The 27,936-nt window shown below is 44.4% G+C and overlaps 3 protein-coding genes across 3 annotated transcripts in view; 2 read left to right on the top strand and 1 right to left on the bottom strand.

Moving 5' to 3' along the window:
• stag1a (STAG1 cohesin complex component a) overlaps positions 1–15,167 on the top strand; it is a 37,404-nt gene extending 22,237 nt beyond the window's left edge. The window contains exons 2-32 of the mRNA XM_020098139.2: positions 1,004–1,232; positions 1,680–1,800; positions 2,003–2,158; positions 2,376–2,472; positions 2,589–2,665; positions 4,040–4,244; positions 4,415–4,566; positions 4,861–4,934; positions 5,132–5,255; positions 5,355–5,453; positions 5,571–5,650; positions 5,833–5,940; positions 6,120–6,234; positions 6,357–6,474; positions 6,705–6,808; positions 7,323–7,415; positions 7,721–8,014; positions 8,468–8,538; positions 9,001–9,169; positions 9,971–10,063; positions 10,448–10,622; positions 10,716–10,855; positions 11,057–11,158; positions 11,265–11,413; positions 11,631–11,759; positions 11,879–12,081; positions 12,188–12,356; positions 12,504–12,620; positions 12,763–12,877; positions 13,022–13,102; positions 13,467–15,167. Coding sequence (XP_019953698.1) covers positions 1,204–1,232; positions 1,680–1,800; positions 2,003–2,158; positions 2,376–2,472; positions 2,589–2,665; positions 4,040–4,244; positions 4,415–4,566; positions 4,861–4,934; positions 5,132–5,255; positions 5,355–5,453; positions 5,571–5,650; positions 5,833–5,940; positions 6,120–6,234; positions 6,357–6,474; positions 6,705–6,808; positions 7,323–7,415; positions 7,721–8,014; positions 8,468–8,538; positions 9,001–9,169; positions 9,971–10,063; positions 10,448–10,622; positions 10,716–10,855; positions 11,057–11,158; positions 11,265–11,413; positions 11,631–11,759; positions 11,879–12,081; positions 12,188–12,356; positions 12,504–12,620; positions 12,763–12,877; positions 13,022–13,102; positions 13,467–13,490 — 3,783 coding nt within the window. The 5' untranslated portion in view covers positions 1,004–1,203 and the 3' untranslated portion in view covers positions 13,491–15,167. The remainder of the gene's footprint in view (positions 1–1,003; positions 1,233–1,679; positions 1,801–2,002; positions 2,159–2,375; positions 2,473–2,588; positions 2,666–4,039; positions 4,245–4,414; positions 4,567–4,860; positions 4,935–5,131; positions 5,256–5,354; positions 5,454–5,570; positions 5,651–5,832; positions 5,941–6,119; positions 6,235–6,356; positions 6,475–6,704; positions 6,809–7,322; positions 7,416–7,720; positions 8,015–8,467; positions 8,539–9,000; positions 9,170–9,970; positions 10,064–10,447; positions 10,623–10,715; positions 10,856–11,056; positions 11,159–11,264; positions 11,414–11,630; positions 11,760–11,878; positions 12,082–12,187; positions 12,357–12,503; positions 12,621–12,762; positions 12,878–13,021; positions 13,103–13,466) is intronic.
• Positions 15,168–15,637: 470 nt separating this feature from the next.
• On the bottom strand, positions 15,638–20,330 carry pccb (propionyl-CoA carboxylase subunit beta). Its single transcript, XM_020098222.2, has 15 exons — positions 20,037–20,330; positions 19,544–19,663; positions 19,394–19,462; positions 19,252–19,308; positions 18,944–19,057; positions 18,667–18,777; positions 18,434–18,542; positions 18,084–18,204; positions 17,911–17,992; positions 17,687–17,810; positions 17,443–17,550; positions 17,095–17,195; positions 16,849–16,947; positions 16,655–16,754; positions 15,638–16,550 (listed from the first exon to the last, which is right to left on the bottom strand). The coding sequence occupies exons 1-15, from the start codon at positions 20,277–20,279 to the stop codon at positions 16,429–16,431; spliced, it is 1,680 nt and encodes a 559-aa protein (XP_019953781.1). The 5' UTR covers positions 20,280–20,330; the 3' UTR covers positions 15,638–16,428.
• Positions 20,331–21,419: 1,089 nt separating this feature from the next.
• msl2a (MSL complex subunit 2a) lies at positions 21,420–27,233 on the top strand. Its single transcript, XM_020111345.2, has 3 exons — positions 21,420–22,453; positions 23,467–24,878; positions 25,262–27,233. Exons 1-3 carry the CDS (start codon positions 22,312–22,314, stop codon positions 25,562–25,564), a joined length of 1,857 nt encoding a protein of 618 aa, XP_019966904.1. The 5' UTR covers positions 21,420–22,311; the 3' UTR covers positions 25,565–27,233.
• Positions 27,234–27,936: the final 703 nt, after the last annotated feature.

Below are 27,936 nucleotides of genomic sequence, written 5' to 3'. Positions count from 1 at the left end.
TCTCTTAGCCTGCCCCCTACTGTTGCCCAGACCTACTTTCAAACACACACGAATACACTCACACACACTCTGGGGAAAATAAAGCCCTGAACCACTCGTCAAGTGAACAGAACTGGACTGGAACTGAGCGCTGACTTTAATGAGCGTTAGTTAGAATTTTCTAATCCCACTCATCCCAGTTAAAACCCAATTAAGCAGTTTGCAGATAGGCTTTGGGCAGAGGACTTTGTGGATCATACTGCCTCTTGTGGTCAAGAGCGGCATTGCTCCACCTCTGCTCTCATTAGCAGATGAGCAGGTCAATAACTAATGTTATAATTATCTTTGATGCCACTTTTTAGAAAAATAAATTATCCACATTTCCAGCAATGGCAACAAGGCATTGTGGGATTTTTTTTAAATATTTTGTTGCATCATTCCTGGCACCTGGGATTTGTTTACACTTTGGGTCATATTTTGCCAGGAATCATGTTAAAAGACCATTTCTCTTTTTACCCAGCGGGCAATTCGATGAAGTCACAGCGTGTCTCTAATTTTTTTATCTACACGTCTACTTTTACAAAAATTAAAATAGTACAACGGACACTGGAAATTAAAATTGTTTAATGTCACATGTTGAAATTTTGAGTAAAACTATATGAACCTGATCATGTTTATGATGCATTTGTAAATGTGAGTGTTTTTGAAATAATGTGTCAACAACTCTCCTGTGAGCCAATCCTCTCAATATTTTTGCTGTTGTAGTTCTCAAAGCGACCAGTTGGTGTCCTCCTCTCCCCACTTTGACCTCCACAGACTGATCCATCACAGTGAAAGATTGAGCTTCTCTCTCTGCTTTTTGTGACATTTCACAAATGTGACACTGACATCAATACGAACTTTAAAGTGTGTTCTAATGTGTAAAGCATGCAGAGGAATTTTTTTTTTTTTTTAAATTGTGAAATCATCAGTTTTAAATTTAATCCTCTTATTCTCTGTTTTGTTTTGTTTTTTTTTACCTCAGGAGCTGAAGAGAGTTAAGTGCCAGTTCTGAGTGTCGTCCGTCCTGGAGTCTCTCCTCCCTGCCATTCCAGACCTGCCCCCCCCCCTCCCCCTCAAGTGATCTGCCATCTCGCACGTCCATCTTTGGACTGGAAACACACTCAGTCCTGAAGACGCACACAACCACAGTCACACAACTCACCACCTCCCCGTCCAGCCAGGATGATCACCTCGGAGCTCCCTGTCCTACAGTGAGTGAAACACATTGTCTCATAATGGGCAAGTTACTGTATCCATATCCTGCCACTGCCCATATTGTACTCATTTAAATAAAAACCATATCATAATATGTTAAAAATATATAATAATTATAAACAATAATATTTAATGGCTATGAAATAAAGTCTAGGACGTGTTAAAAGGGTCTTAAGTTTTAGATTCATGTAGAATATGTAGATAATAGAAAATTCGTAACTCCTGTGGCCTTTATTGAAACTTTCGTTATAACCAAAACCTTTGTTTTAGATTTTGAATGGTTCTCAGATGTGTGTGTGGTCGAGTTAAAAAATTTTTACTTTTGCAGAATATGTGAAAACATGTGTTTGAAGATAATCATCAGTCATTTTGGAGCTGATGGAGCTCTGTGGATAAAATAAAGCTTTGATCGCACATGAATCATTTGTGTTTTGCTCTTTCAGGGACTCATCCAATGAGTCTGGGGCCACGGACACAGTGGGCTTGAGTATGAGCATGAGCGAGATAGAAGATCCAGAGGTGAAGGGGAAGAAGAAAAGAGGGAGGCCTGGAAAACAAGCCGCGGTATGAGTGTGTGTTCGGACAAAGATGTGCGTTGGCAAGTGTGTGTTGGAAGAAGCAAGTAAACAAGCTCTTACACCCCCGCTGTGTAGAAGTCTGTGTTTGTGTATACTGTGTTTGTTTGTGTATATATGATTGTCATTGTGAACATGAGTGTTTTCATTATTCATTCCTTAGTGTGTAATTGGCATTTCCCTCCCCACAGACATCCAATAAGAAGCCTCGAAAGACGCCAGCGGACAAAACAGTGGGACTAGCGCGAGGGCGAGGGAAAGCCAATGGTGTGGCTCAACATAATGGAGACAGCGGAGACCCTGTTACCCTGTTTGAAGTGGTCAAACTGGGAAAAAGTGCCATGCAGGTGGGTGAACTAGTCGTGTTTGTATTTCCAGAAACATACAACGTTAAAAGTTTGTCCTGACAGTGGATGTTTGTGTTTGCACCTGTTTGAAGTCTGTTGTCTCTCCAGTGTAGCAGGTTAGAGTTTGTGAAAAAGTTCTTCAGCGGAGAAGGAAACCTTTAAAATTCTCACTGTTGTGTGTTCGTTTCGTGCTCTGTGTGTGTTTGTGTGTGAACAGTCTGTGGTGGACGAGTGGATCGAATCGTACAAACAGGACAGAGACTTGGCGCTGCTGGACCTCATCAATTTCTTCATCCAGTGTTCGGGGTGCAAAGGTACGACTACATCAACTTCTGCAAGCTCAGTGTAACTACGATGGTGCTTCACTGTAAACCATCTCTATGTGTGCATGAATAACAACTCTGAGTCTGGTGTATTTCTTTGTAACCAGGTACTGTGAGGATCGAGATGTTCAGGAACATGCAGAACGCTGAGATCATCCGCAAGATGACGGAGGAGTTTGATGAGGTAAACGTCTGCCTCTGCCACAGAGAATCATCAACATTCAAGTGAAAATAATGTCAGGTGTTGCAGTATAGTATTCATTAGCTGTCTAAATATATCACCTGTCTGTCCCCGGGGTTCAGACTTAGCATTAACATCCATCAAGTCTCAATGCACTCAGATGTTCTTGATGCTTAATGCCCAAACCCTGACCACATGTGGAGAGGTGGTCTGAGCGAAGGACCACCTACACCGCTGACATCACCTACACCACAGTTTCACAATGATTCAAACGTATTATTTCACTTCTCACTGCCCACTCACCCCCACATGATGATATGAAATTATACTTTTCTTAAATAAAATAAAGTTAAGTATGTAAACAAAATCTCTCTTCACAGCACAAGATTTATTCATCTCCTCCTGACTCCTCTCTACCGCTACCTTTCTCTTACATGGACACACACACACACACACACACACACACACACACACACACAGTGACAGCAGACACATCTGTAAATTCAAACTGAGTAAAAACAACATTATTTGGTTCCTGATTCCTCAACACAAGTGTCGCACTTGTTTATTTGCATATAGGGAAGGGAAATTCTATCCTATCACAAGTGGTTACTCCGGACACATTTTAAGTGAACACACTTACTTAACATTGTCCACTTGTGGTCCGATCTCTCAGGGTCTGAACAGGGCCAGTGTGTTCTGTCCTCAGGTTCTGCTCACAGCAAGAATTAATCCTCTCCAGGATTCTCCAAATGGGTTCAATACTACTTTGACTATTTCAGACATGCAGCTATAATCAGTTGGTTAATACATTCAAGGTTCGGACAGAAAACATGTGGAAAAAAAAGGATATTCAATAATTAATTCAAATCACTCTCACATGAGTTTTGATTCTGCACGTTTTTCACCAGCTTCTCACCACATGACACATTCCAGGCATTACGCTACAAAAAAAGCACAAAGAATACCAAACAAATAGCAGCGGTGGAGGAGATGAAAGGGACTCTAGTTTCCTTCATTGGGAACAAATGTGATCCCATCCCAAACAGAAAATTGTAACAAGGAGCCGCAATGAGCAACAGTGTCCATGTTACTGAAAACATTGTCCCTACTTGTGAGCATCTGTGCCTCTGAGAGGATCTTTATTTCATGGTTTAATGGAAGCAAATTATGAAACAGTCTCAAGACACAAATCAGATTAGATCACTTGTAAATCAAAATCTGAAACTCTTAAAGTTTGAATTTCTTCAAAGCAACTTTGACACTGAAGTAAACGATGGAAAAAACATTCAGTTTGGGTCAAAAACACTTCAGCAGGATGAGGAACCAGATGAAGGTGGACACAGCCTCTCTGATCCTTTTTGTTTTCGTCAACAGGACAGTGGAGATTATCCTCTCACCATGCCGGGGCCATTATGGAAGAAGTTTCGCTACAACTTCTGCGAGTTTATCAGCGTTTTGATTCGTCAGTGTCAGTATAGCATCATCTACGACGAGTACATGATGGACACCGTGATCTCCCTCCTCACCGGGCTCTCTGACTCCCAAGTGCGAGCCTTCAGACACACCTCCACGTTAGCAGGTAATGGCACCAGCTATTATCATTCAGCTCTTATCAACAAAATTTTTTTTTTTTTTTTGACAATTGATTTCACAATTGTTAAAATTAAACCACTAAATCGTATTATTTTTATACTGTGATTTAATATTTAAAAAATGTCTGAAGTGTGTGTATTCCTTTTTTTAACGTAGCGATGAAGCTGATGACAGCACTGGTAAATGTGGCGCTGAACCTCAGTATTCATCAAGACAACACACAGAGACAGTACGAGGCGGAGAGGAACAAGATAGCCGGCAAACGAGCCAACGAGAAGCTGGAACTGCTGCTACAGAAGAGGAAAGAGGTGGGATAATGTTGGATGTGACTCTATTCAGATTTGATTATTTAATTAAGGGTGTTTACAAGTGTGGTGAAGAACCTGCAGTATTCTTAGAGTAATCTTATTGGTTCATCAGCAGCAAATATAGAGTTGAAGTTGAATGTTTTCATGACCTCGGTAGAAAATGCTTAAATTCTCCAACAAAATGAGATGCTAATATTGAGGATTATCATATTCTTAGCCTGGATCTTGGAGCTCTGCTTTGCATCAAAAACATTTGCAAGATTTGCTAAAGCTTGTTTGTTTTTCTCTTTTCAGCTTCAGGAAAACCAAGATGAAATAGAGAACATGATGAACTCCATCTTCAAGGGAATCTTTGTGCACCGCTACAGGTTTGTTCATTCATTATTGATGTTGCAGTTTCTAAAAGTTGTGCTTTTGCTGTGGATGCTTGTAGTGATGCGTCACAGCAGCCTGCTGTTTTACACTGTGCCAACTATTCTCTTTGATCGTGTGGAAGTAAGCCCTGTATCTTATGCTGAATAAAATAAAAACTAATGGTCAAACATGTCTGCTTGATTCTTCTCAGGGATGCGATTGCAGAGATCAGAGCCATCTGTATTGAAGAGATTGGAGTGTGGATGAAGATGTACAGTGACGCTTTTCTTAATGATAGTTATCTGAAATATGTTGGCTGGACACTACACGATAGGGTGAGTCACACAACCACGCAAACTCAGAACACAAGGTCTTTTATCCCACCAGGGTTTGCTTTGGTTGGAAAGGTTCTTAATCGTCTCTCGCGTTTTCAGCAAGGAGAAGTGCGTCTCAAGTGCCTGAAGGCTCTGCAGAACCTGTACACAAACCGAGAGCTGTTCCCTAAGCTAGAGCTTTTCACCAACCGCTTCAAGGTAACACCTGCTAGAATGAAAATTTGATTCATGACTGAGTAATGATTTGATTTGATCTTTTCTTATCAAGCTCATTATTCAGTTTCTTAGTCTGAACACTTGTGTCTGTTTTGACAGGACCGCATAGTTTCAATGACGCTGGATAAAGAGTACGATGTGGCTGTGGAGGCCATCCGACTGGTCACACTCATTCTGCAGTGAGTAACTCTTTTCACATGGATGCACATGGAACTCTGGGGTATTGCACTTCTCTCTTATTGGTTCATTTGGGCTTGATCTAATAAAGAAAGAGAGAAAATGGTCAATCGTCAACTTTCTCTGACCTTTTAGTGATGCGCTGCGTCGGCTGTATGTAACTCGTATTGATCGTCTGTTTCAGGGGCAGTGAAGACGCCTTGTCCAATGAGGACTGTGAGAACGTGTACCACCTGGTCTACTCTGCCCACCGGCCTGTGGCTGTTGCTGCCGGAGAGTTCCTGCATAGGAAGTGAGTCTCCTTGTCCTTGAAGTGTTGAGGGCTTTACTTGAATCCATATTCTTATTTTTAGAGATGTTGAATGTTCGAGGTTTCTGGTGAAACAGTTCTGATCCCTCTCTGTTGTTAAATTCATGTGTGTCTCTCCTCTGTTCTGACTCGCTCTTTCAACCTCTCCCTCCCTCTGTCAGGTTGTTCAGTCGTCATGACCCACAGGCAGAAGAAGCGCTGGCGAAGCGCAGAGGGAGGAGCAGTCCAAATGGAAATCTCATCCGCATGCTGGTGCTCTTCTTTTTGGAGAGCGAGGTAACACTCACAGTTTACTATTTACACATGATCCAGACTGACTCAGCTCTAACTCTTCTCACAATTGCCACAAAAACGCAAATTAAAAGAATATGTGTGTGTCTTTCTATGTGTGTGTTTAGCTCCATGAGCATGCAGCCTACCTTGTGGACTCGCTGTGGGAAAGCTCTCAGGAGCTGCTGAAAGACTGGGAGTGTATGACTGAACTTTTGTTGGAGGAGCCTGTGCAGGGAGAGGAGGGTAAGACACACACACACACACACACACACACACACACACACACACACACACACAGATCCTGAGGTCTTGGCTTTGGGCGTTCTTCATGTCAAAACACCACTTCACCACTCCAACTATAAGAGATGATGTAATAAAATCTAGTTTCTTGAAACTCTGCCTGTTTATGAACTCTCTCTGTTCTCTTTGTATCCTTCTTACGATCTCTCCTTTTCTTCTGTCCGTCCTCGCAGTGTTGTCAGACCGACAGGAGAGTGCGCTGATAGAGCTCACGGTGTGCACCATCCGACAGGCAGCAGAGGCACACCCACCTGTTGGCAGGGGCACCGGCAAACGGGTAGGTCAAGTACACACACATACGCCGTGATATTCAGTGATACATTTTTATAGAATATGAGACACCAGGTGAATGTAAACCTGCCAGCACAAGCCTGGAGCAATACCGCACACTTCCTGTTCAGATGTAATTTTTTATATGAATTTCTGTTCGAGGGCCAAACTGGGTTATAGTACAACCATATTATTACCATTGATCCAGTTGAAATAGGGGTGAAATGTGTGAATATGACATCCATGACTCTTTGCATGACTCAGACATCTGTTCTGACTTAAACACAAGCCAAGAGAAAAAAATGACATCCTGTTTATTCATGGAAAGATGTCAAATCCAAAAACACATAAAAGACTCAGGCCTTGTCTCTGATAACGCTCACTGCAGATATAACCTTTCTGATCTTAGAGGAAAGGGACATTTTTCTTTTCACACAATCAGTTTTATTTCCTTCTCTCCTTCCTGTATTTTACATCCCAGCAACATTTGACCTCAGCTGTTGTGTGTGTGTTTTGTCCAGGTGCTGACAGCAAAGGAGAGGAAGACCCAGATAGACGATAAGAATAAACTGACAGAGCACTTCATCATGGCTCTGCCCATGCTCTTGTCCAAGGTAAGACTTTCCCATCTATCTATCTCAAGCCTGCAGCCGGCACGGGGCCAGTAACGGGCACTGATAGATGAGTGCCAGGGTGACTGATCTGTTTGTCGAAAATAATTGATCCAAGTATTACTTATGTGGTGTAATTGAATATATTTCACTCTGGACTAGACTGCTGGCTAAATACTTAAAATGCAATTGACCGTTTCACTAACTGAGAAACAGAAACAAAGCATCGGCTGTTGATTGATGAGTCGTTCGTCTGCTTGTGACTGTTTTTCCTCATGTCTTCTCTGTCTCTATCTCCTTACCCACAGTATCAGGCAGACTCAGAGAAGGTAGCCAACCTGCTGCAGATCCCCCAGTTCTTCGACCTGGACGTGTACAGCGCCGGGCGCATGGAGAAGCACTTGGACGCTCTGCTGAAGCAGATCCGTCTGGTGGTGGAGAAGCACATCGAAACCGACGTGCTCGAGGCCTGCAGTAAGACCTACAGCATCCTCTGCTCCGAAGAATACACCATCATGAACCGCGTGGACATCGCCCGCTCGCAGCTCATCGACGAGATGACCGACCGATTTTCACACTCGGTGGAAGAGCTGCTGCAGGAGGTATGATGGGGATGACTTTTTGGTGATAGAGGTGGCATGCTGAAGAAATTCTGTCTCAAAATGCACAGAAAAATAATAAGAAAAACACAAGACACATACATATAACCACAACATCCCAGGTTAGATTTCAAACAAGCCGAACTCCTTTCCTCCCATTTGTCATTTTTCTCTCCTTTTTATTTAAAAGAAGATAAAATACCCCAAAATATGATTTCTATTGTACATAATTTAAACAAGGCTTTAGTGGAACCGGCCGGCACACCTCCAGTTCCCCACACACTGTTCTCTAAACATCTGATAACTACATGTGATGGCTGTCAATCCAAAATCAGGAAAATGGAAATGTATGGAATTGAACAGGTTGTGCGGCAGTGTTTGCTTTGGAGTCGTTGTCTAGTACAGTTCAGTACTTGTCCAGTCTTCATGCACTAACTGGTGTTTGTTACACTGCAGGCTGAGGAGGCAGATGACGATGACATCTACAACGTGTTATCTACTCTAAAGAGACTCACGGCTTTCCACAAGTAAGACTCACCTCACTTTTTACTTTCAGTTTGTTCGGGGATGAACGTAAAGATGATTTTAATTTTGACCAGACGTTGATAGTCTTTGTCTGGCCCCAGGTGGTGTCCCTCCTGAATCTTTAGTCTACCTTCAGACCTACCTTCAAGACAAAGAAAAGCAGCAAATGTCCACAGTTTTAAAGATGAGAGGACACAATGTTTTGTAAATTTACAGAAACAATTATTTAATTAACAAAATTATGTTTTTGTTACATCAGCTGTACATCTCACACAATATACCAATAGAATAAAAGATGATTTTGAAGTTTTGAATTCAAATCTCTCTGTGGCAGCACATGTGCAAACATCCTGTCTGAAGGTGCTACAAAGATGAAATCTCTGGATATTTCACTAATAGGATTGATGGATAATTGAACTAACTCTGTGAACTCTAATGTGTTTTCCTCTTGTTTCCCGTGTCAGTGCCCATGACCTGACGCGGTGGGATTTATTCGGGAGCTGTTACCGGCTGCTGAAGGCGGGCATCGAGCAGGGCTCCATGCCAGAGCAGATCGCCGTCCAGGCCCTGCAGTGCTCCCACTACTCCATTCTGTGGCAGCTGGTCAAGATCACAGAGGGCGCCCCCAGCAAGGTGTGGCTCTCCCTCACTGATGGAGCGTTAACTCTCAGATCCCAGGTTTATCTTTGGTCGGGGGCTCACAGTTAAGGCTGCCATGTCTTAGCATCAGTGGCCCAGAGGGACTGAGGCTTATCTGTAGTTCTGCAGCTTAGGTGTAGAAAATCCATTTTGCTATCGGATGATGATGATTACACCTGATCCAGGGGCTTAGCTCCAGTCTATCTCATTTCACTGAAGCCTAAATGTCTAAGACACATCAGAGTGTCTATTTCCCACAGTGAGGAGTTTAAAGTCAAAAGCTCAAGATCAGGGGTTCTGCATAAATATTTTCTAAATTGATCTATAAATGCTATGAATTCCTATAAATACTAGGTTTGTATGTATAAATCCAGCTCATTAATAGTTTTTATTATACAACCATGATTCATATTTTAGAAGCTCAGACCTGTGAGTTTTCTTTTGCTTTGGAAAGTGATTTTCATGAATGATCAATTTTCAGCGAAACTTTTAACACAGATTCATGTTTTAGTTACATGTTACATCCTGTGCAATGAAATCAAGCTATACCCAGGCTATTGATGATGAATATTTCAACTCTGCAGATTGATTTGAAATACAATCCTCTGTCCTGACAATGTGTGAAGAATAAAATGAGACACCAAACACAATCATCAATAGTTTATGAGTCTCAAATGTCTCGCTGTGCTCTCTGACCTGCTGCAACACAAGAGTATTGATTCTCATGCTCCAATAAAGGATGTAGATGCTGAATTGTGTTTCTTTGTGTGTGTGTGCGTGTGTGTGTGCATGCAGGATGACCTCGTGGCTCTCAGGAGAGTGGTGAAGTCTTTCCTGGCGGTGTGCCAGCAGTGCCTGTCCAACGTCAACACACCAGTCAAAGAACAGGTAACAACACACACCTGATGTGACCTGCTCCCACCTTCACTGTCGAATCTAACAACGTGTTCTGCTGATTGTGTCGACATTATTGCAAACGTTTTCATACTGGACAACAGACGTTTGAAATGGTGAAAAGTGAGCACAGTTTTGTTTGTTTGAACAGCATCCATACAAAAATTGATGGAAACATTTATGTAAACAATCAACCAGTACAGTCCTTCACTCTCAACACCAGCTAACTTCTCAAAACACAAGAGTGATCTTGACATGATGCTTAGTTAAGTAAATTGTCCTCTGGTCCTCAGAAAATGTTATATCAAATCTGCATCCCTCTGATTTCTCATTGAAAAGTTAAAACGGTCTGTCTCTCTGTTTTCACCTCTCGCTCAGGCGTTCATGCTTCTCTGTGACCTGCTGATGATCTTCAGTCACCAGCTGGTTTCCGGTGGCAGGGAAGGCCTCCAGCCTCTGGTCTTCAACCCAGACAGCACTCTGCAGAACGAGCTGCTCAACTTCGTCCTGGACCACGTCTTCATCGACCAGGATGATGAGAGCCAGAGCATGGGTGAGACAGACAGAGAGAATCAACTTATGTTTTGCACATGGGATAAATGCCGCCATTTGTTAAATTTAATCTTCTTCGTCCATGCACCTGCAGAGGGAGACGAGGAGGATGAAGCCAACAAGATTGAGGCTCTTCATAAGAGGCGAAATCTGCTCGCAGCTTTCTGCAAACTCATCATCTACGACATCGTGGACATGCCCGCTGCTGCCGACATCTTCAAACACTACATGAAGGTGTGTGCTCATCTGTACCAGACAAAAACACTGATCTGTCTGATATTAAAGATCTTCTATGTTATGAGAAGTGTGTCAAATCTTGTAGAATCACAATATATCTGATGTAGGATAAATTGTACTATGTCAGGCTGCCACAGTCGAGGTTATTAATGAGATTGAATTTGCTGAATTGTGTCGTGTTTTCTTTCTCCACCTCAGTATTACAATGATTACGGAGACATCATCAAGGAGACTCTCAGTAAAACCAGACAGACGGACAAGATTCTCTGTGCCAAGACACTCATCCTCAGTCTGCAGCAGGTGAGGGACCAACACACGCCACCTACATGCTTTAATAGTGCCTTCTACATGTCCACACCCACAAACACTCACTGTCAATGTGCGATTCCGTGTGTGTTTGTTTCAGTTGTTCAACGAGCTGCTGCAGGATCAGGGTCCCAACCTGGACCGAACATCGTCTCACGTAAGCGGCATCAAGGAGCTGGCCCGTCGCTTCGCTCTCACCTTCGGTCTGGACCAGATCAAGACCAGAGAGGCTGTGGCCACGCTGCACAAGTAAGAACCATGACGACTCAGTTCTCTTAGTGATACCGAGCTAACAGCTGGAATAAAGATAGGAAGGAGGCGAAGCAAAACTGATCTGAGGTTAAAGACGCCGACTTATATCAGGTCAAATTAAATATCTAGTATTATTATGTAGCAGTTGTACATGTACTGTATGTCATCTCTCTCTCTGTCTTTCTTGTGTCTCTGTCTCTTCTTTGTCTATCAGGGACGGAATAGAGTTTGCATTTAAGTATCCGAGTTCTAAAGGACCAGAGTTTCCTCCCACCAACTTGGCCTTCCTGGAAGTCCTGAGCGAATTCTCATCAAAACTAATACGCCAAGACAAAAAGACAGTGTAAGTACCCGGTCATATAATCCCACTGTATTGTTCGCATCTATCTATTCCTATCGTGTCATTGTAAGATATTCATGAAAGAACGGAACAAGTATTTTCGATGCTCTGTGCCTGCGCAGCCACTCGTATCTGGAGAAGTTCATGTCGGAGTCCATGTCAGAGCGTCGAGAGGACGTGTGGCTGCCGCTGATCTCCTACAGGAACAGTCTGCTGACGGGAGGAGACGAGGACCATATGTCCGTCACGTCAGGCTCCAGCAGCAAGACCGGCTCAGTCCGCAGCAAGAAGGGACGGCCGCCAATACACAAGAAACGTATCGAGGGTGAGTGGACAGTACGGAGGGTTACTGGGTTTGTTTAGCTTGGGAGACGTGTGCATGGTTAAATAACATCCTGTTGCTGATGTGAATCGTCTCTGTCTGTGTCCAGAGGAGAGCAGTGTGGAGGGCTCGTGGATGTTGCGTAATGACACTTTACAGACACCGGGGGCGCTGCAGACTCCTCAGCTCACCTCAACAGTCCTCAGAGAGAACAGACCAGCAGAACACATGCCAGATCCGGACTCAGAACCTGGATCAGAGAATGACTTCGTACACAAGTTAGTTCATTGATATTCACACTGTACATATACATGTACTGAAATACTTTTTACATTCACACAGGTCATTACTTTATACTACATTCAACAGAATAGTTGTATGAAGACATGGAGCATGTCGACCTCTGATCCTCTTTGTGTCTCCAGTCCTCAGATGCAGATGTCGTGGCTCGGACAGCAGAAGATGGAGGAGGTGAGCAGGAAGGACCGGACGGGCATGAACTACATCAAGTCACGCAGCAATCAGGGCGTCCGGCAAACTGTGTAAGTGTGTTTCACTTTTAATCTCGAACAACAGACCTGTGACGAAAACTTTCTCAGAAACTGAATCACTCTTCGTTTTAACCTGAACAAGTAACAAACTAAAAGTACTAAACTTAATTATTCTTCTGCCTCCTCTCCTCAGGCGTGGGTTAATGGAGGATGACGCAGAGCCGATCTTTGAGGACGTGATGATGTCATCGCGAGGTCAGCTGGAAGACATGAATGAGGAGTTCGAGGACACTATGGTTATCGACCTGGTCAGTAACGTTACTTCCTGTCGCTACATCTGAACTGTTCTTTTCCACAGGGGGAACTGAAGGTTTAAGAGCCAGTTCATCATGTTTTATTTTATTTTACGATTCTTCTTTGTTAATCGTTTTTTATTCGGGGTTTCCTTCCAGCCGCCATCGAGGAACAGACGTGAAAGAGCAGAATTAAGACCAGACTTCTTTGACTCTGCAGCAATGATTGAGGACGAGTCGGTAAGTTAAATACTCATTTAGTTGATTTATATAAGTAGAGCTGAAAACATGAGTCCTTCAGTAGGTGAGTCATTTAACAAAATATGGAATTTCATACTGAAACAACACAACATCTAAAATATGAGTTGTTCTGTAGCCTTTAACAGTAGAAATCTGCTATTTATTGGGTTTTAAAGTTATTTAGTGCTTTACAATCTGCAGATTAATCTACAATCACCAGTTACAGCTTCAACAGTCAATCTCAGTTGACAAACAAGACTGATGCTGTTTGAAAGTGACTGAAACTAAACGTTCACACGACACTTTAAACTGGCTTTATGTGTCCATCTTTCTTCCTGACATTGTCTCCTCTCTGTTGTTCCAGGGATTCACCATGCCCATGTTCTGATGGAGAAAGAGGCAAAGATCCTGAGATCAGGATCCTAATCAAGAGTAAACAGATGAGGGAGGGGGGGGTGTTTGGACGTCTGATCACCAGATCACCTGCCAACCAAACTCTTAAGAAGAAGAAAAAAAAACACATAGTTGAAGTACTTTTCTCTTTCTGTAAGACGTGATGGAAGGATGTTTTGTCGACTGACGGATCCCACGTCGGCTGGATTTCACCTGGAAGCACTGAGCGAGCCGCCGCTCTGTTTTTATCAGACGGGCCGGAGGATCCAGAACCTCGTTGGCTCGTCGTCCTGCTCTTATTCTTCCTCCTCTTCATCCTGTCGGTTCAGCTCTTCTCAGTGGTCGCTCTGGCTACGTAATCCTGCAGCCAGCCTTTGAGCACCTGCAGTTTTTTCCGGTTCTCTGTTAAACAGATGTATAGTTGTTTGTTTCCTGGTGCGATCAGCGGCACAGAGCGACATCACACTCTGTACAGCCCCACCCACCTGCCCCGCCCCCTTCTTTTGGTGTCCCAATTCAATTCGTCTGGTTAAATCTGACATGGGGAGGGTCTCAATACTAAATGTTCTGTATCTTTGCTCTTACTACCACCCAATGACCCCCCCCCCTCTCTCTGTTCACCATCTGAGTCCTGTGTGTGTGTGTGTGTGTGTGGTGGTGCTGGTGTGGTGACGTGCGTGCTTGCGTGTGTGTGTGTGTGTGTGTAGTGTTGGTGGCGGTGACGATGGTGACAAGAAGCCACACGTGCACACGCAGAGGTCAACAGGCGTAGTCCGACCTGCAGGAAGTGATGTAACTTGTCTTATGTGTGATGTCGAAGCGAAGCGAGTCATTTGACAGCGAAGCCACGCCCTGCTGACCGACCTCAGACAGAAGCCCCGCCCTCTCCGATCTCAGAAACGTTCACATGCACACACCTACTCACACATTCTGAATAATGGCTTTTTGAAGTAAAAAAAAGTTTTTAAAAAAAAAAGACAATAAACATATTTTGAATTCTGTAGCTTTAGTACTAAAGTTTTAAATCAAGTGTGTTTTTGTTTTTGTCCGATGTTTGTACAGCTTTTTCTTCGATATGTATCTTGTTCGTTGCCAAATTGTGGCCTACATATTTACAGTATATTCCAGCCCCTCCCCCCTCCACCTGTAATTCATATCTAACGGTTACCAAGCGCTGAGTGTTGCCGTGGGACACCAGCTTTCGAAGCGCTGTATGGTCTGATTGTAGTTGTTTCACGGTTCAGTATTACAGCAGTTATGTTTGGTTTGTTCATCTTACAGGTCAAATCAAGTTTGTTCTTTTACACCTGCTAACAGCAGTGTTTACTGATGGAGATTTGTTGTCATCATTGTTCATATCCAGTGCAGTGATGGATCTTTGTGTCTGACAGATTTGTTTGAATGTGTTTTTGAATGTGTCCAGCCATATTTTCACTCACGCTGCTGTCGGTTAATCAATCATTTACGTTTCCTCATTGGCTCGTCAGTCGTTCATCGGCCGGCTCGTCAGTCGTTCATCGGCCGGCCCTTCAGTCCTCCTGTGAGTATCAGAGACAATTGGATCTTTTCTGCAGTGCAGTTGACATCAGTTGCCCTAAAATGCTCTAAAAGCCAGTTTTTTTTTTTTTCTGTGAACCTAAATTCTTTTTAATAAAATAAAATCTGTAATCGATTTATGGACCAGTGGTTTGTGTTGTGTTCATAACAGGTGCATCTTTGTTGAGTACAAATTTCGGATCTCCTGCTGTGTTCTCATGTTGAATGCTGACTTTTTACTGACTCTCTACTAGGAGGCCAGACGGAGAACCTGCGGAGACATTTGCGTTCACACAGGCACGTCCTCCAGAGAAAATACTTCGTGTGTGAGTATCTGCGTGTCTGACAGCAGCTTACAGTGATCATGCATAGAGCGACAGCAGCTTATTTTCTGCTGCGCCACATTTGCAATTCATTAGAAGTGCTTCAATATTTAAGACCGTATACCTTCAAATCTTCACACACACTGTGGAGAGAGCAGCCATCCACTTTCAAACCATTTTATTTTAGTCTTAAAATCAATTTTCATTTATAGTTCTTTTTAAAACACTGTAAACTGCTGCTAACATAAAATGCTGCATTAGAGGTAAATAAAACGCACATGGGGATGATTTCATGGTTTATTTTACACATGGCAGAACAAAGTCTGCCGGAGAGAGAAGGCACAGTTCCAGGGTGAGAGGGCGACTTTTTCTTCACCTAAACAGACAACGACTAAGACAAGTGATTGCGTCTGAAAGTGCAAACTACAGTACAACCGAGAAGAAAACTAATTTAAATGGGACATCAAAGGGTTTGGAAACAGACCTGCTTAAACTCTAATGTTGATGGTTGCCTGCATTTTCTCAGATGCTCAGCAACATGTAATCTGCCCTTTAAACGCAGCCATCTTTTATCAACATCAGATCATCCCATCAAAAGTGACCAATATGGTCACTACTGACATGACAATCTTGTAAAACATGTTTCGAGGTGTAGTAAAATGTGTTCTTGCATATAGATGTAAAAATACTGCACTCCTGATTTTGTTCACATTTCGCCCAAACCCAAAAAACATTTTCCCACAGCTGGAGGTTGATGCTTTTACAGTTTTTACAAAAAATAAGCTGTGCGCTTGGAGGAAATTGGATTTGGGAATCTGGAGCCACTTTTAAAGCATGAACAAAATCAGGGAGTGTATCTCTGTGCTGCTTTTAGCGGAGTGGAAACTGACAGTTTTAAAATCAACAGCAATGAGAAACAGCCAAAAGTGACGACTAACATCTGCTTGGCGGGCCACCAAAGTCGTCATCACGGGGAATCGCTGCATTTATGTGCAAGTTGAGTCGACACACAAGAAGAATCCCACAGCGAGTGCCTTTAATAGTGTTAATGTGGAAAAGTGTCTGGGTGTGTTTTCACAGAGGAATGTTGGCGTGTTTCTTCCAGGGGTTGACTTGCTTCTTGCTGGCCAACACGTCCAGATCTCTGCAGATCTTCCTGCGAGTAGTCGACGGCTCGATGATGTCATCGACAAAACCTTAAAACAAACATTTTGGATGGTGGAAGCGTGTAATGTGTTTATATTAGTTTTTTCGTGACAGCAGAGTTTTGGGAAAGCTGTGAAGACACTGGGAGGTTTACCTCTAACAGCAGCTGGGAAGGGGTTGGCGAACTTTTCCACGTATTCAGCCTCGGCCTCTGCCTGGTTCTCCTTCCCTCTGAAGATGATCTGAACGGCACCCTGGGAAGAAATAAGAGAAACGGTTCTCACACAAACTGTCAGGTCAAACAAAGGGAGAAAGACTCAGACAAATAAAAAGAACAAGAGTTTGTACCTTTGCACCCATAACAGCAACCTCAGCTGTGGGCCAGGCGTAGTTCACGTCTCCTCTCAGGTGTTTGGAGCTCATCACATCATAGGCTCCTCCATAAGCCTGACACACACACACACACACCAAAACCTTAACCACAATTCATATCTTAACCAGGACCTCAGACCATTAAGCCTCTTTAGACTGGGCTTTGGTCCACATGAGGTGTACTGGTCCTAACAAGCGTCTCGAGTACACACACACACGCACCTTTCTGGTAATGATGGTAATCTTTGGGACGGTGGCCTCAGCAAAAGCAAACAGCAGTTTGGCTCCGTGTCTAATGATGCCTCCATACTCCTGAGCAGTTCCTGTTGACAAGCATCAGAGTGACATCTTATCATTCGACCCTGTGTTTCAATGCAAAGAGAAATTTCTGCTCCACAACGTGTTGAAAGGGTTTTTTCTGTATGTATGAGCATCTCGTATCGATCCTGCTAACTGTTTATTGATAAGTGCACAGTGAGAGCCAGAGGGCAACATCTTAACCTGACTCAGATGTAAATTAGAGTATGTCCGACAGCCAGTGAACATGCACAGTGGGATTTTGGGGGATACCTGGCAGGAAACCTGGAACGTCCACAAAAGTGATGATGGGAATATTGAAGGCGTCACAGAAGCGTACGAAGCGAGCGCCTTTCACTGAGGAGTTGATGTCCAAACACCCTGATGCACAAGAGACAAATTAACCAACATTCAAATACACCAGAAAAGTAAAGAGCAACCTGAAAGTAATCTGATGAAATGGTGTGTTACTTTTGTCCCTTCTGCTTTTTTCTTTTCTTTTTTTTTCAAAACTCACCAGAAGCCACTTTGGGCTGATTACCCACGATGCCCACAGTGCGTCCGTTCATACGGGCGAACCCCACCACGATGTTCTTGGCATAGTTGGGCATGATCTCGAAGAAGTCTCTCTCATCCACGATCTGAACAGAAGCAGTGAAGTAAAATATTTCTACTTGCAGAAATGAAATGGGATGTAGTTGCACTGTGTGTGTGTGTGTGTGTGTGTGTGTGTGTACATACTGACTGAATGATGTCCAACATGTCATAGGCTTTGGTTGACTCAAACGGGACGATGGTGTCCAGTGATGGTACCAGACGATCGCTGAAAAAACGACAGAGGTATCAGACAAGTTGAAAATAAAAAGATCTGACAAAGAACATGGTTTGGAAGAAGCGGGGGGGGGGGGGTTAACCTGGGGTCGTGGCATTCCCTGATGGGGGCGGGGTCCTGATTGCTGAGAGGCAGGTAGTTGAAGAACTCTCGCAGGTTGAGGAGGGCTTCAACGTCATTCTCGAACGCGTGATGAGCGACGCCTGAGGGAATCAAAAGACAAGATTCTTTTTCGACAAAGTTTGAGTTGAAGAATTGAAGAAGTCGCAGATGAGCCACGGCAGGATTTACGTGTTGATTTGACAAGTAATCGTGGATCAGAATTCACTTTTTATTGTTAATGACATCCGGCTGCTGCTAAGGCCAGACCCTGATTTTGTATGTGAAAATATAGCAACAAAACAAAATGAGGAGAGATGAAAGCAAACTAACCAGAAACAGAGGTGTGTGTTTTGGCTCCACCGAGCTCCTCTTGAGTAACATCTTCGTTGGTGACAGACTTCACAACATCAGGTCCAGTGATGAACAGGTACGATGTGTCCTAAACACACACACACACACATTAGAAAGTGGCCTTTTGGAAACACATTGCCTACTTTTGCTGAAATATTTATTAGATTAAAAAAGCAGAACAGTCCAGGATTATTTGTGTAGCTCTTTAATACCTTAACCATGAAGGTGAAATCTGTCAGAGCGGGGGAGTAGACAGCTCCTCCTGCACAGGGACCCATGACGAGGGAGATCTGAGGGACGACTCCGGAAGCCAACACATTCCTCTGGAAAAAGAAAAGACAAAGCTCCATATATAGAGATGTGTATTTCAAAAAAAAAAAAAAAAAATGCAAGGTGCCGATTGTGGCAAACTACTTAAATCAAAGTTAAGACTCAGATCTTGAGGTTTTATCAGTGTGATTTTAGATATTGAATTTTCAGTGACCACACCAGGAATATATCTGCATATCCAGCCAGAGACTCCACTCCTTCCTGGATCCGAGCTCCTCCAGAGTCGTTCAGCCCGATGACTGGAGCTCCCACTGTCATGGCCTGGTCCATGATCTGAGCACAGCACAATGAGAGGAGGTGAATTAAATAAAATACAAGAATGTGAGGAGCCACTGACAAAATGTAAATACAGCGACAGCCATTTTAGTCTCAGAGCGCACAAGGAAGGCAACAAGTTTAATTAAAAGTAACTGAGCATAGTTTTAAAAACACATAATTTAACACATATTTCCTGTGGTTTCACAGACCTTACAGATCTTTTGTGCGTGAGCTCCAGACAAACTGCCTCCAAACACTGTGAAGTCCTGAGAGAAACAAAGAGAGAAAATAAATATTACACAGGTGAAACAGCTGCATTTAAAATCCCTGCAATGTAATTAAGTCTTGTACCTGACTGAACACATAGACCAGCCGGCCGTTGATCCGTCCTCGGCCTGTCACCACGCTGTCACCTGGGAACTAAGACAGAGACAAACTGCTCAAACCAAAAGGGGCATGACCTGCTACTTAATGTGGACAACGTGCGATACGTGCCGTTACCTTGTTTCTGTCCTGCTCCATGCCGAAGTCGGAGCAGCGATGCTCCACAAACATGTCCGTCTCCACAAAGGACTCGGGGTCCAGCAGCAGCTCCACGCGCTCCCTGGCAGTCAGCTTCCCCTGAAACACACACAGGTGGTACAGATTCACAAACACCGCCGTCATGCAACATAACACAAAATATGAAATTCAGCTGCAACATAAATCTTCACCACTAGATGTCACTAAATTCTACACACTGAACCTTTAAACCTGCGAGCTACAGCATTAACTTGTAACTTAAACTGGCATAATGAGCCACTGTGGTGAAGTTCACTTTCACGTGTGTTGAAAGTGAGAAGTGACACTCCAGCAGCAGCCACTGACGCGAAGCCTTGGAGCCAGGCATTTCCCCCGTCCACCACTCAGGCTGCCACAGTTGTCACAGCAGATTAAACTGTTTTAATACTAACAGCAGATTGAAACAATGATAGTCAGGGTTGGCTCGTTTTACCCTCTTGTGCTGAGCATCTATTCTCTTCTGACCTCCACCGACCAGCGCCGCCTGCCGCTTCTGGTCGATCCGCTCCCTCACGGAGAGGTGAGCGACCGAGTACCAGCGTCTGTCCGGCCGCAGGCTGGTCCGCGGCACCGAGGCTGCGGCTGCGCCATGTTTCACCTGCGCCAGACCCCTTAAAGAAGTCCGCAGCCCGGTCAACAGTCCGCAGCTGTTACGAGCCACAGTGAAGGCCGCCATCTTTACTGCTGCTGCTGCGCGTGTCTGAAGACAGGAGACAAGGGGGGGGGTGACAGGCAGACGTTTGAGCCAATGGCGAAAGGGGGGCGAGTTCTCTCAGCCAATGAGAAAGAAGGATTTTCTATCCTCCCAGTTCAATGGGCGGGGCTTGGATGGGATGAGATTCCCTGTGGTTCACTGAGGCCTTTATTCTGAAAGTCACGGGGTGTTTCTGCCCTGGATTTGGTTTGTCAGGTGCAGCTGCGATCAGACAGGCGCTAAACTCTGCAGATCATCCGGACTTTCTCCGGAGGGGCTGTATGTCTGAACGCAAATGTCCGAGTGAGAGCCTCCGGACTTGCTCCTGACTTTCTCCGGCCAGTTCCCCTGGTAAAATATTTCTTGTGGCCCAGATCTGGCAAACAGAAGCCAAATCAGCTGTGCTTTGTTCGCTATTTTCAAATCCAAACATTGACCTAATCGCACATCTCCTACGTGGAAATGTGTTCTAGTTCATGTTGCGAAACAGGATGTTTAACATGACTAACATGATGATATTGACTTACACAAGCACACATGGATATAGGTGACCGTTCGAGTGACATAGTGTTTAGAATATAGAGCCTGACTTATATATCGGTTGGCTGACGATATCAGCCGATATGAGCCTTTCACAGACATATGGTGTTTTTTCTGTGCCAATATGAAATTATTTATTTTACAGAATAAACAATGCAGCAAAGTGCATTTATGTCAACATTTTACGTGAAAGTATGTGTTACACATTTTTTAGTATAGTACATATATACTATACAGCCAACTATATATACATTTAGTTGGTTGTATTTGTTTTTTCTTTTCATTTAAAGTTATTTATGGTAACTGTTAAAATATCAAGTCTCAAACACATGTCATTTCTTTGCTGTAAGGTTTTGATGATGACACATTAGGAATAGATTGTTAATCTGGAAGAGAAGAAGATGATAATAACAATAATAATGATGCAGATGAAGACTTGTGTTACTCAGACTCGGGGTTCAGATAAAACACAACATAGTTAAACTCAGATTAAAATAAAACAGTTGTTTAGCAAAGGAAGTGATCGCGGGCACGAGCAGACGCTGTGCAGCCCTCGCGCACTACAGTAACCAGGGTAACTGGGGGGGGGGAAGTCTCGCGTGGTTCTCGTGCTCGTCGAGAGGGGTTGACGCGAGGAAAAGTGGAGGATCGAGTGTTTGATGCATTTCTTAAACGACCAGTTCGCCATGTTCCGGTCACCGCTCGTTAAGTTTTACAGCAAAACGTATAGAAACCGAAGGATTTCACGTCGCTGCTTCCGCTTCCCTCCCGCGTGCGACGCATAAGGCGGCTCGTTGATATGCTTGATTCTTCGCTCGCTAATTGTGGCTAGCCATGCTAACGCTAGCCGCTTAGCTTTGTTTACATCAAGTGCGCGCCTGTGATCTGTTAGCTGATTGCTAACCAAACACATTTGCGATCTTAGCAGCGGCTCGTCGCCCAGTTTGTCACCGACGAGGCCGAGGCTGTGCTGGGGATAAGTTCACCGGCCCTATGGCCAACATCCACCCTCTCTGCTCCCCAACGTTTGGCTGATGCCGTGAGCTAACGCTAGCTACATAATGCTAACCGTTTTTTAAATCATGGGTCGTGTGATCGTTTGACTCGCCGCAGGCTGTCGGGCACCGTGGGGGGATAATGTGAGTGATTGCAACACGGGGTCCGAATTCACTTTATTCGTGATCTGGGGAATAGCTAACCGGTGGTGCTTTCTGTGGTTAGCCGCTAGCCAGGCTAACAGTGTGCGCGTTTACCGCTTCACCATGTCCGCTGTGTGTTATTGTGTGTGTTGTTGATTCGCATGTGTAAAATGACACACCGGAGCGAGTGATCGCTGCAGCACCAGGTCGGTTCATATTTCCTCCATCCTCCCCTGTGACCTCGGCTCTCTTTAGCTGCATCGTAGCCAGTGGCTGGATTATTTTTTTTTTCTTCTCCCGGGCCGTGTTTCCCTGAGGCTGCGGAGTGCACCGCTATGAACCCGGTCAATGCAACCGCTCTGTACGTGTCCGCCAGCCGGGCCGTGCTGCAGTGTGACCCGCGGCAGCCTCACACCTTCGCAGAGATGTACACACTCCTGCCCTTCTTCCGACAGTCCCTCGCATGCCTGGTCTGTGGTAAGCATCCTGCAAAAAAACAAAACACCAGCGTGTGGCAGCAACACGTAGCACCTGCTCTCGTGCTGCTGCGTTGTGTTGCGCCATCAGTTTCCCACCGCACCGATCTGAATTCATCGCTTTTACTATTCACATGGACCGGAGTGTGTCCGTGGGCGTGCGTGTGCTCGCAGCAGTTGACACGATCTGTCGTGCTCACCACCGTGGTCTCCCGTGGCAACCGAGGACGAGCCCCAGTCATCTGTCCCCTCGTCAAGACAGATGACTCCTCTGTTGTTGTGCCTGCTGCAGAGCCATGTGTTTGCTATTCACGCTTTATGTGCTCAGCTTAGGGGCATCATCCCATTCCAATCAGCACCTCGAGATGGGAACAATCACGTTGCTTGTATAATTGTGTTTGTGGTTATTTTTGATTCTTTGTACAATATTTAAACAGGACTACAGGTTGGATAATGTAAGCAGCTGAAACCAACACAGTGAGAACATTAATTCAGAAGGTTCTGTAGGAGGACAGTTCTGCTCCTAAACCTCCAGATGATTGATAAATGATGTCATTAGTCTTTATTGATTTTCTCTGTATCAGTTTGGTACATGGAGCAGAAACAGCGAGTTCATCAATTATTTAGTCACTTCACAGAAAAGTCTTTTGTCATTTGTCAAGCAATCATTACAACAATTATCTGGTTGCTGAAACTCTTGTGAGCATCTGCTTCCTATCTGTTTTTGTCTGTCACTGTAAACCTCTGATATTTGAAGACTTCTCTTAAATCTCTGGTGAAGCGTGATAGGCATTTAAATTTGTTTTGTAATGTTTAAAATTCCAATGTTTAATCCAGGAAATAGGGGGTGATTTAAAGGTAATTACAACAGTTTGCACAGAGGTGTGGTGGGGAATATAAATGGCCTTAAATGACTCTAGTCCAGCTACATTATTGATTGTCTCACATTTGCTTTGCTTATGTGCAAAGTGGATAAACAAGCGGATTAACAGCTCCCTCTTGTTTTTGTCTCAGGTAAACTTCTTCAGGATCCCATTTCCCCAACACATGCAGAGTGTCAGCATTACGTGTGCCTGGGCTGCAAAGGCCAGCAGATGCAGCTCCGGCCGTCGTGCAGCCGCTGTAAGGACTATTCCTGTTTCCAGGAGAATAAACAGCTCTCCTTGCTGGTTCAGTGCTACAGGAAGCTTTGCCTATATGTAACTCATTCACCGTTGCTGCAGATGGTCAGCAGTCACGTGGGAGGATCTCCAGAGGTTATGGCCTTGTTAGAGGAAGTGCTAGTGTCACACGAAGAGGATATAGATACAGAGGACCCAAGCCTAGCGCAGGCGGACGTGAATCCTTCTGCGCCTGAGTCACTTACCCCCACTGAGGCGCCACCTGTTCCTGCAGAGCTCTCGGCTGTACCCCAGAGTTCTTCCTCAGACCCTCCCTGTTCCAATGGACCGCAGGAATGCAATGGAGAAGTGCTGGAGGATCTAGATCCCTCTTCTCCTGAGCTGGAGGTATGTGAGCTGGTAGAGGAACAGCCACAGGGAGGCCTGTCTGTCTCCAGTACTGGTTGTGGTGGTCTGGAACTGAGTCTGACCACTGGACCTTTAGCTCCAACTCCAGGCACTGTGTGCTCTCTCAGGGATGGGGAATCAAGCAGCAGAGAGCTGGAGGAGGGAGAGGTGTTGCTGCTCAGCATGGAGGAGGTCTTACAGACTTTGGATCCTCTTCAGCCCAGTCGAGATCCCTCTCACACACTTCCAGACAGGACGCACACTCATACGCACATAGCCACTGACAGAACGCACACTCAAATGTACATTCAGCTCGATGCTGCTCATAACTACACACAGATTCAAACAGACAGGACTAACGCAGTGGGAAGCCATGGTGCTCATATACACACATCCTCCTACAATCCTCCTCCAACCACAAAGCCCCCACCTGTCCGCCTTAACCGCAAACGATCTCGTTCAGAGAGTGACAGGGAAAAGGTGAATCCCCTCCCTATCACCTCCATCCTACAGGGCTCGTCCTCACATTTACACACTCCAAACCCCTCTCATCTGCTGCACACACAACCACCCACACCCTCCTTGACTGTACCAGCACACACATACTCATCCCTTCCCAACGGGGGGCCTCCAAAGTCCAGCCGACCTGCCCCCATCCACAATAAAGGTGCCAGGAAACATGTCGATCCAGCCCACAAGAAGCCACATGCCAAGGCCCGCAGCGGTGGAGGCTCCAAGACCAAGGACCGAAGCAAAGACCAGCGGTTGATGACAGGCTGCCTGGTGCCCCCAGCTCCTGCCAGGCCTCCATACAAGAAGCCAGTGGAGAAGAAGGGCTGTAAGTGTGGCAGGGCCACTCAGAACCCCTCTGTGTTGACCTGCAGGGGGCAACGCTGTCCCTGTTACTCAAACCGCAAGGTGAGACAATGATCACTGCCTGGATCAATTGTTTAATGGTTTCTGTTGTTCTGTTTAATCGGCTCTTTAAAACTGCAAGGTAATATTATGAGATTGAATATAGATTGTTGATGTAATATTTTTATGTAGTGTGAGTAAGCACTACATGATATTTTTAATATGAACCTCCGTAAGAGAATTTGATGCCAAGATAACTCACAAATAAACACGCTATAAATTATAAGACCATTCGTTGACCTGTTTTAAAGCTTTGATTTGAGGTAAATACGTCTAAAGGCTTATTTAGATTCCTATTCATTCCGGTCGACAGTCTTTAGTTGCAGATTTCATGTGACATTGGTGTGATGCATATCTCCTCATCTATTCTCTGTCACCTCTCTCAGGCATGCTTGGATTGTATCTGCCGAGGTTGCCAGAACTCCTACATGGCCAACGGTGAGAAGAAGCTCGAGGCCTTCGCCGTGCCGGAAAAAGCACTGGAACAGACGCGGCTCACGCTCGGCATCAACCTCACCAGCATCACGGCGGCCGCGGCGCTACGCAACCCGCCGACCTCCAGCATCCGAGCGAACACCCTCCTCAACGTGGCCACAGCGACGGGAACCCCCGTGACCACAGCCTTCCTGTCCCCGAGCCCCCCACAAGAGCCCAACTACGAGGACAGCCTGGAGCTGCTGATCGGATGAGAGGCTGGGACTCCAGAAACAGACAGCTCTGTGCTGAATGAATGTGACAGCTGATCTTTGTGTCTGACAGACAACCCCGTACCTCCCACCCTCCGCAGGGGAGGCAATCTAAGGCAGCTATGGGTCTGTCCTGTCATGTAACCTGCTCTTCTTCTGTGTTGGAAAATGCTGAGTAGTAAGACTAGCATGGGTGTGCCAAAGCCTCCTGTATTGTGCCTGTGTGCCGGTGTGTGTTGTTGCCTGTCTGTAGATTAACACTTATACTCGGTTCCACGGCTGTTCTGTACTTCAGAGGTGCTTTTTTGTTTATGTATCACAGACACACTGTAAGAGGCAATAGGAACCCATACCAGGTTTTGTGTTTCCTGTGTGTGTGTGTGCGCATGCATGAGTGCGTGTTTTGGTGCGTGACGGCATCAAAGACTGCATCATCATATCTCAGTTACTTGTCACAGCATTTTTCCACGAGTATTACTCCGTGTGTGTTTTTAAGAAATGCATAATTGGCATCAGGACGACCCTTACTAATCCTCAACCGTGTGTGTGTTCACACTTGAAGTCGTGAATGATTCTTGTGACTAATCAACGGAGAACTTCTCACATAAGACTGTATGCCTTTTTCTATCTCATCAACTTACTCGATCCAAGTACTGTTGGCTGTAAATGAAATTGTCTTAATGAACTCGACTGATGCAGACGTTGTACAGGCAGCGAGATAATGTCAAAGCACTTGGCTGGCTCCACGGTTTCCCTGTATGTTTGTATGAGTGTATATGTGTGTGGGTGTGTGTTTATGCTCCTCCAGAGATTTACTGTAACGTCAGTGGGGATGCGGATGGTCGGCTGTGAGCACTTAGTCTAATTGATTGGCAAAATTACAACTAAAACCATTATTGGTTACCATAGCAATAGGAGCACCAATGAGGAGCCTCTCCTGTAAACATGCAGTTGTTTACAGTATCGCCATTAATCGACTACAACTGTCTTCTAAAAGAAATCACACCGTTATGTTTTGATTGTGTGTGTGTGTGTGTGTGTGTTTAGATAAACTGAAGCCATAGGTTGTCATTAACAACACAATATAATCAGCGTATCCATTTTTCCCCACAGGTGTATGTGTCATGACTGATAAGAGACCAACTCAGAGACTATTTTTGATACCAAGTGTTTGAGATTTGGTACCACTGTCTTTGTGAGTGTGTGTATGTGCGTTTTTGTTAAAGCACCTTGAAGCCCTCCTATAACCTACGAGGCCGTGTGTCATCTGTGTTTGTGTTTACAGTCTCAGCTGTAAGTTCCACGTGTTGTTCAGTTCAGTCATGGCGACCAAAAACAGACTGAAGGAGAGAGCGAGAGAGGGGCGGGGGGGGGGGACTCAGACTGACCAAACTAACACCTTGGTTCTCCGCTCACAGACCAGGAGGTAGAAGGTGGATTACAGTGTGATCGGCTAATATGATCTATCTTCCTGCAGCGTGTGTGTATGTTTCAAAATGTATTTCTTTTGGGCATTACTTGAACCCTGATTAGTTTTTGGTATTGTTTTTTTTTTTTTAAATGTAAAAACTCTTGTTTGAGGAGTGACTCTTATTATTGCTGAAACATTCACTGCCATAATATGGAAACATGTAATACAACATGAATTAAATGATAGTTTTTTACTTTTTCAGTTTTGTGTCGTTATTTGTGTAGAGGGGGAATCCAACTGGTTAAAAACCTGCAACACAACATCCTGTAATTTGTTGGTTTTTTCTTGAAGATGCCAAAAATCCAAAATGATCAATTATGTTATTTGATTATTTTTTTTAAATTAAGAGAATTATTGTTTACCTTAATAAATGTGTTAGAATAAGAACTGCAGTCACCTCGCCACATGTTGATCTCAACAGTGAAGTTTTTATGATATTAAATCTTGAGTAAAGCATTTGGTTATAAAAGACATTTTGTTTTTTTAGGTATTATGAGTGGAGAAATTTCAAATTAAAAGTTGGGAGGAGTAATTTTTACACACCATGACATGTCAGGCTGATGGGGGCGCTACAGGACAAGTCGGGATGATTTAAGTTATCATTAATCATCTGGGGAGTCATCTTTTATTACTATCATTGACCTGGTGAAGTTTTCTTATCTTAAATCTGTATAGAATCTAATTGTGAATGATTGAATCCAAAACTAAAACTGCAGAAGAGTTTCTGTGGAGGAGTTTGCATTTCAAGAATGAACTGGAAACATTGAGAATCAAGTCAATCAATCAAATTTTATTTGCAAAGCCGAATAAATTACAATTTGCCTCTCGGGGCTTAACATGGTGCAACATCCTCTGTCCTGAACCCTAGACTAGAGTTCAGGGGGAAAATAAACCTTTTAAGAGG

Source organism: Paralichthys olivaceus, chromosome 12 (genome assembly GCF_024713975.1).
Source record: "Paralichthys olivaceus isolate ysfri-2021 chromosome 12, ASM2471397v2, whole genome shotgun sequence".
NCBI classification, from domain to species: Eukaryota; Metazoa; Chordata; class Actinopteri; order Pleuronectiformes; family Paralichthyidae; genus Paralichthys; species Paralichthys olivaceus.
Note: the sequence above shows the minus strand (reverse complement) of the source record. Positions and strands in the feature narration are given on the sequence as shown.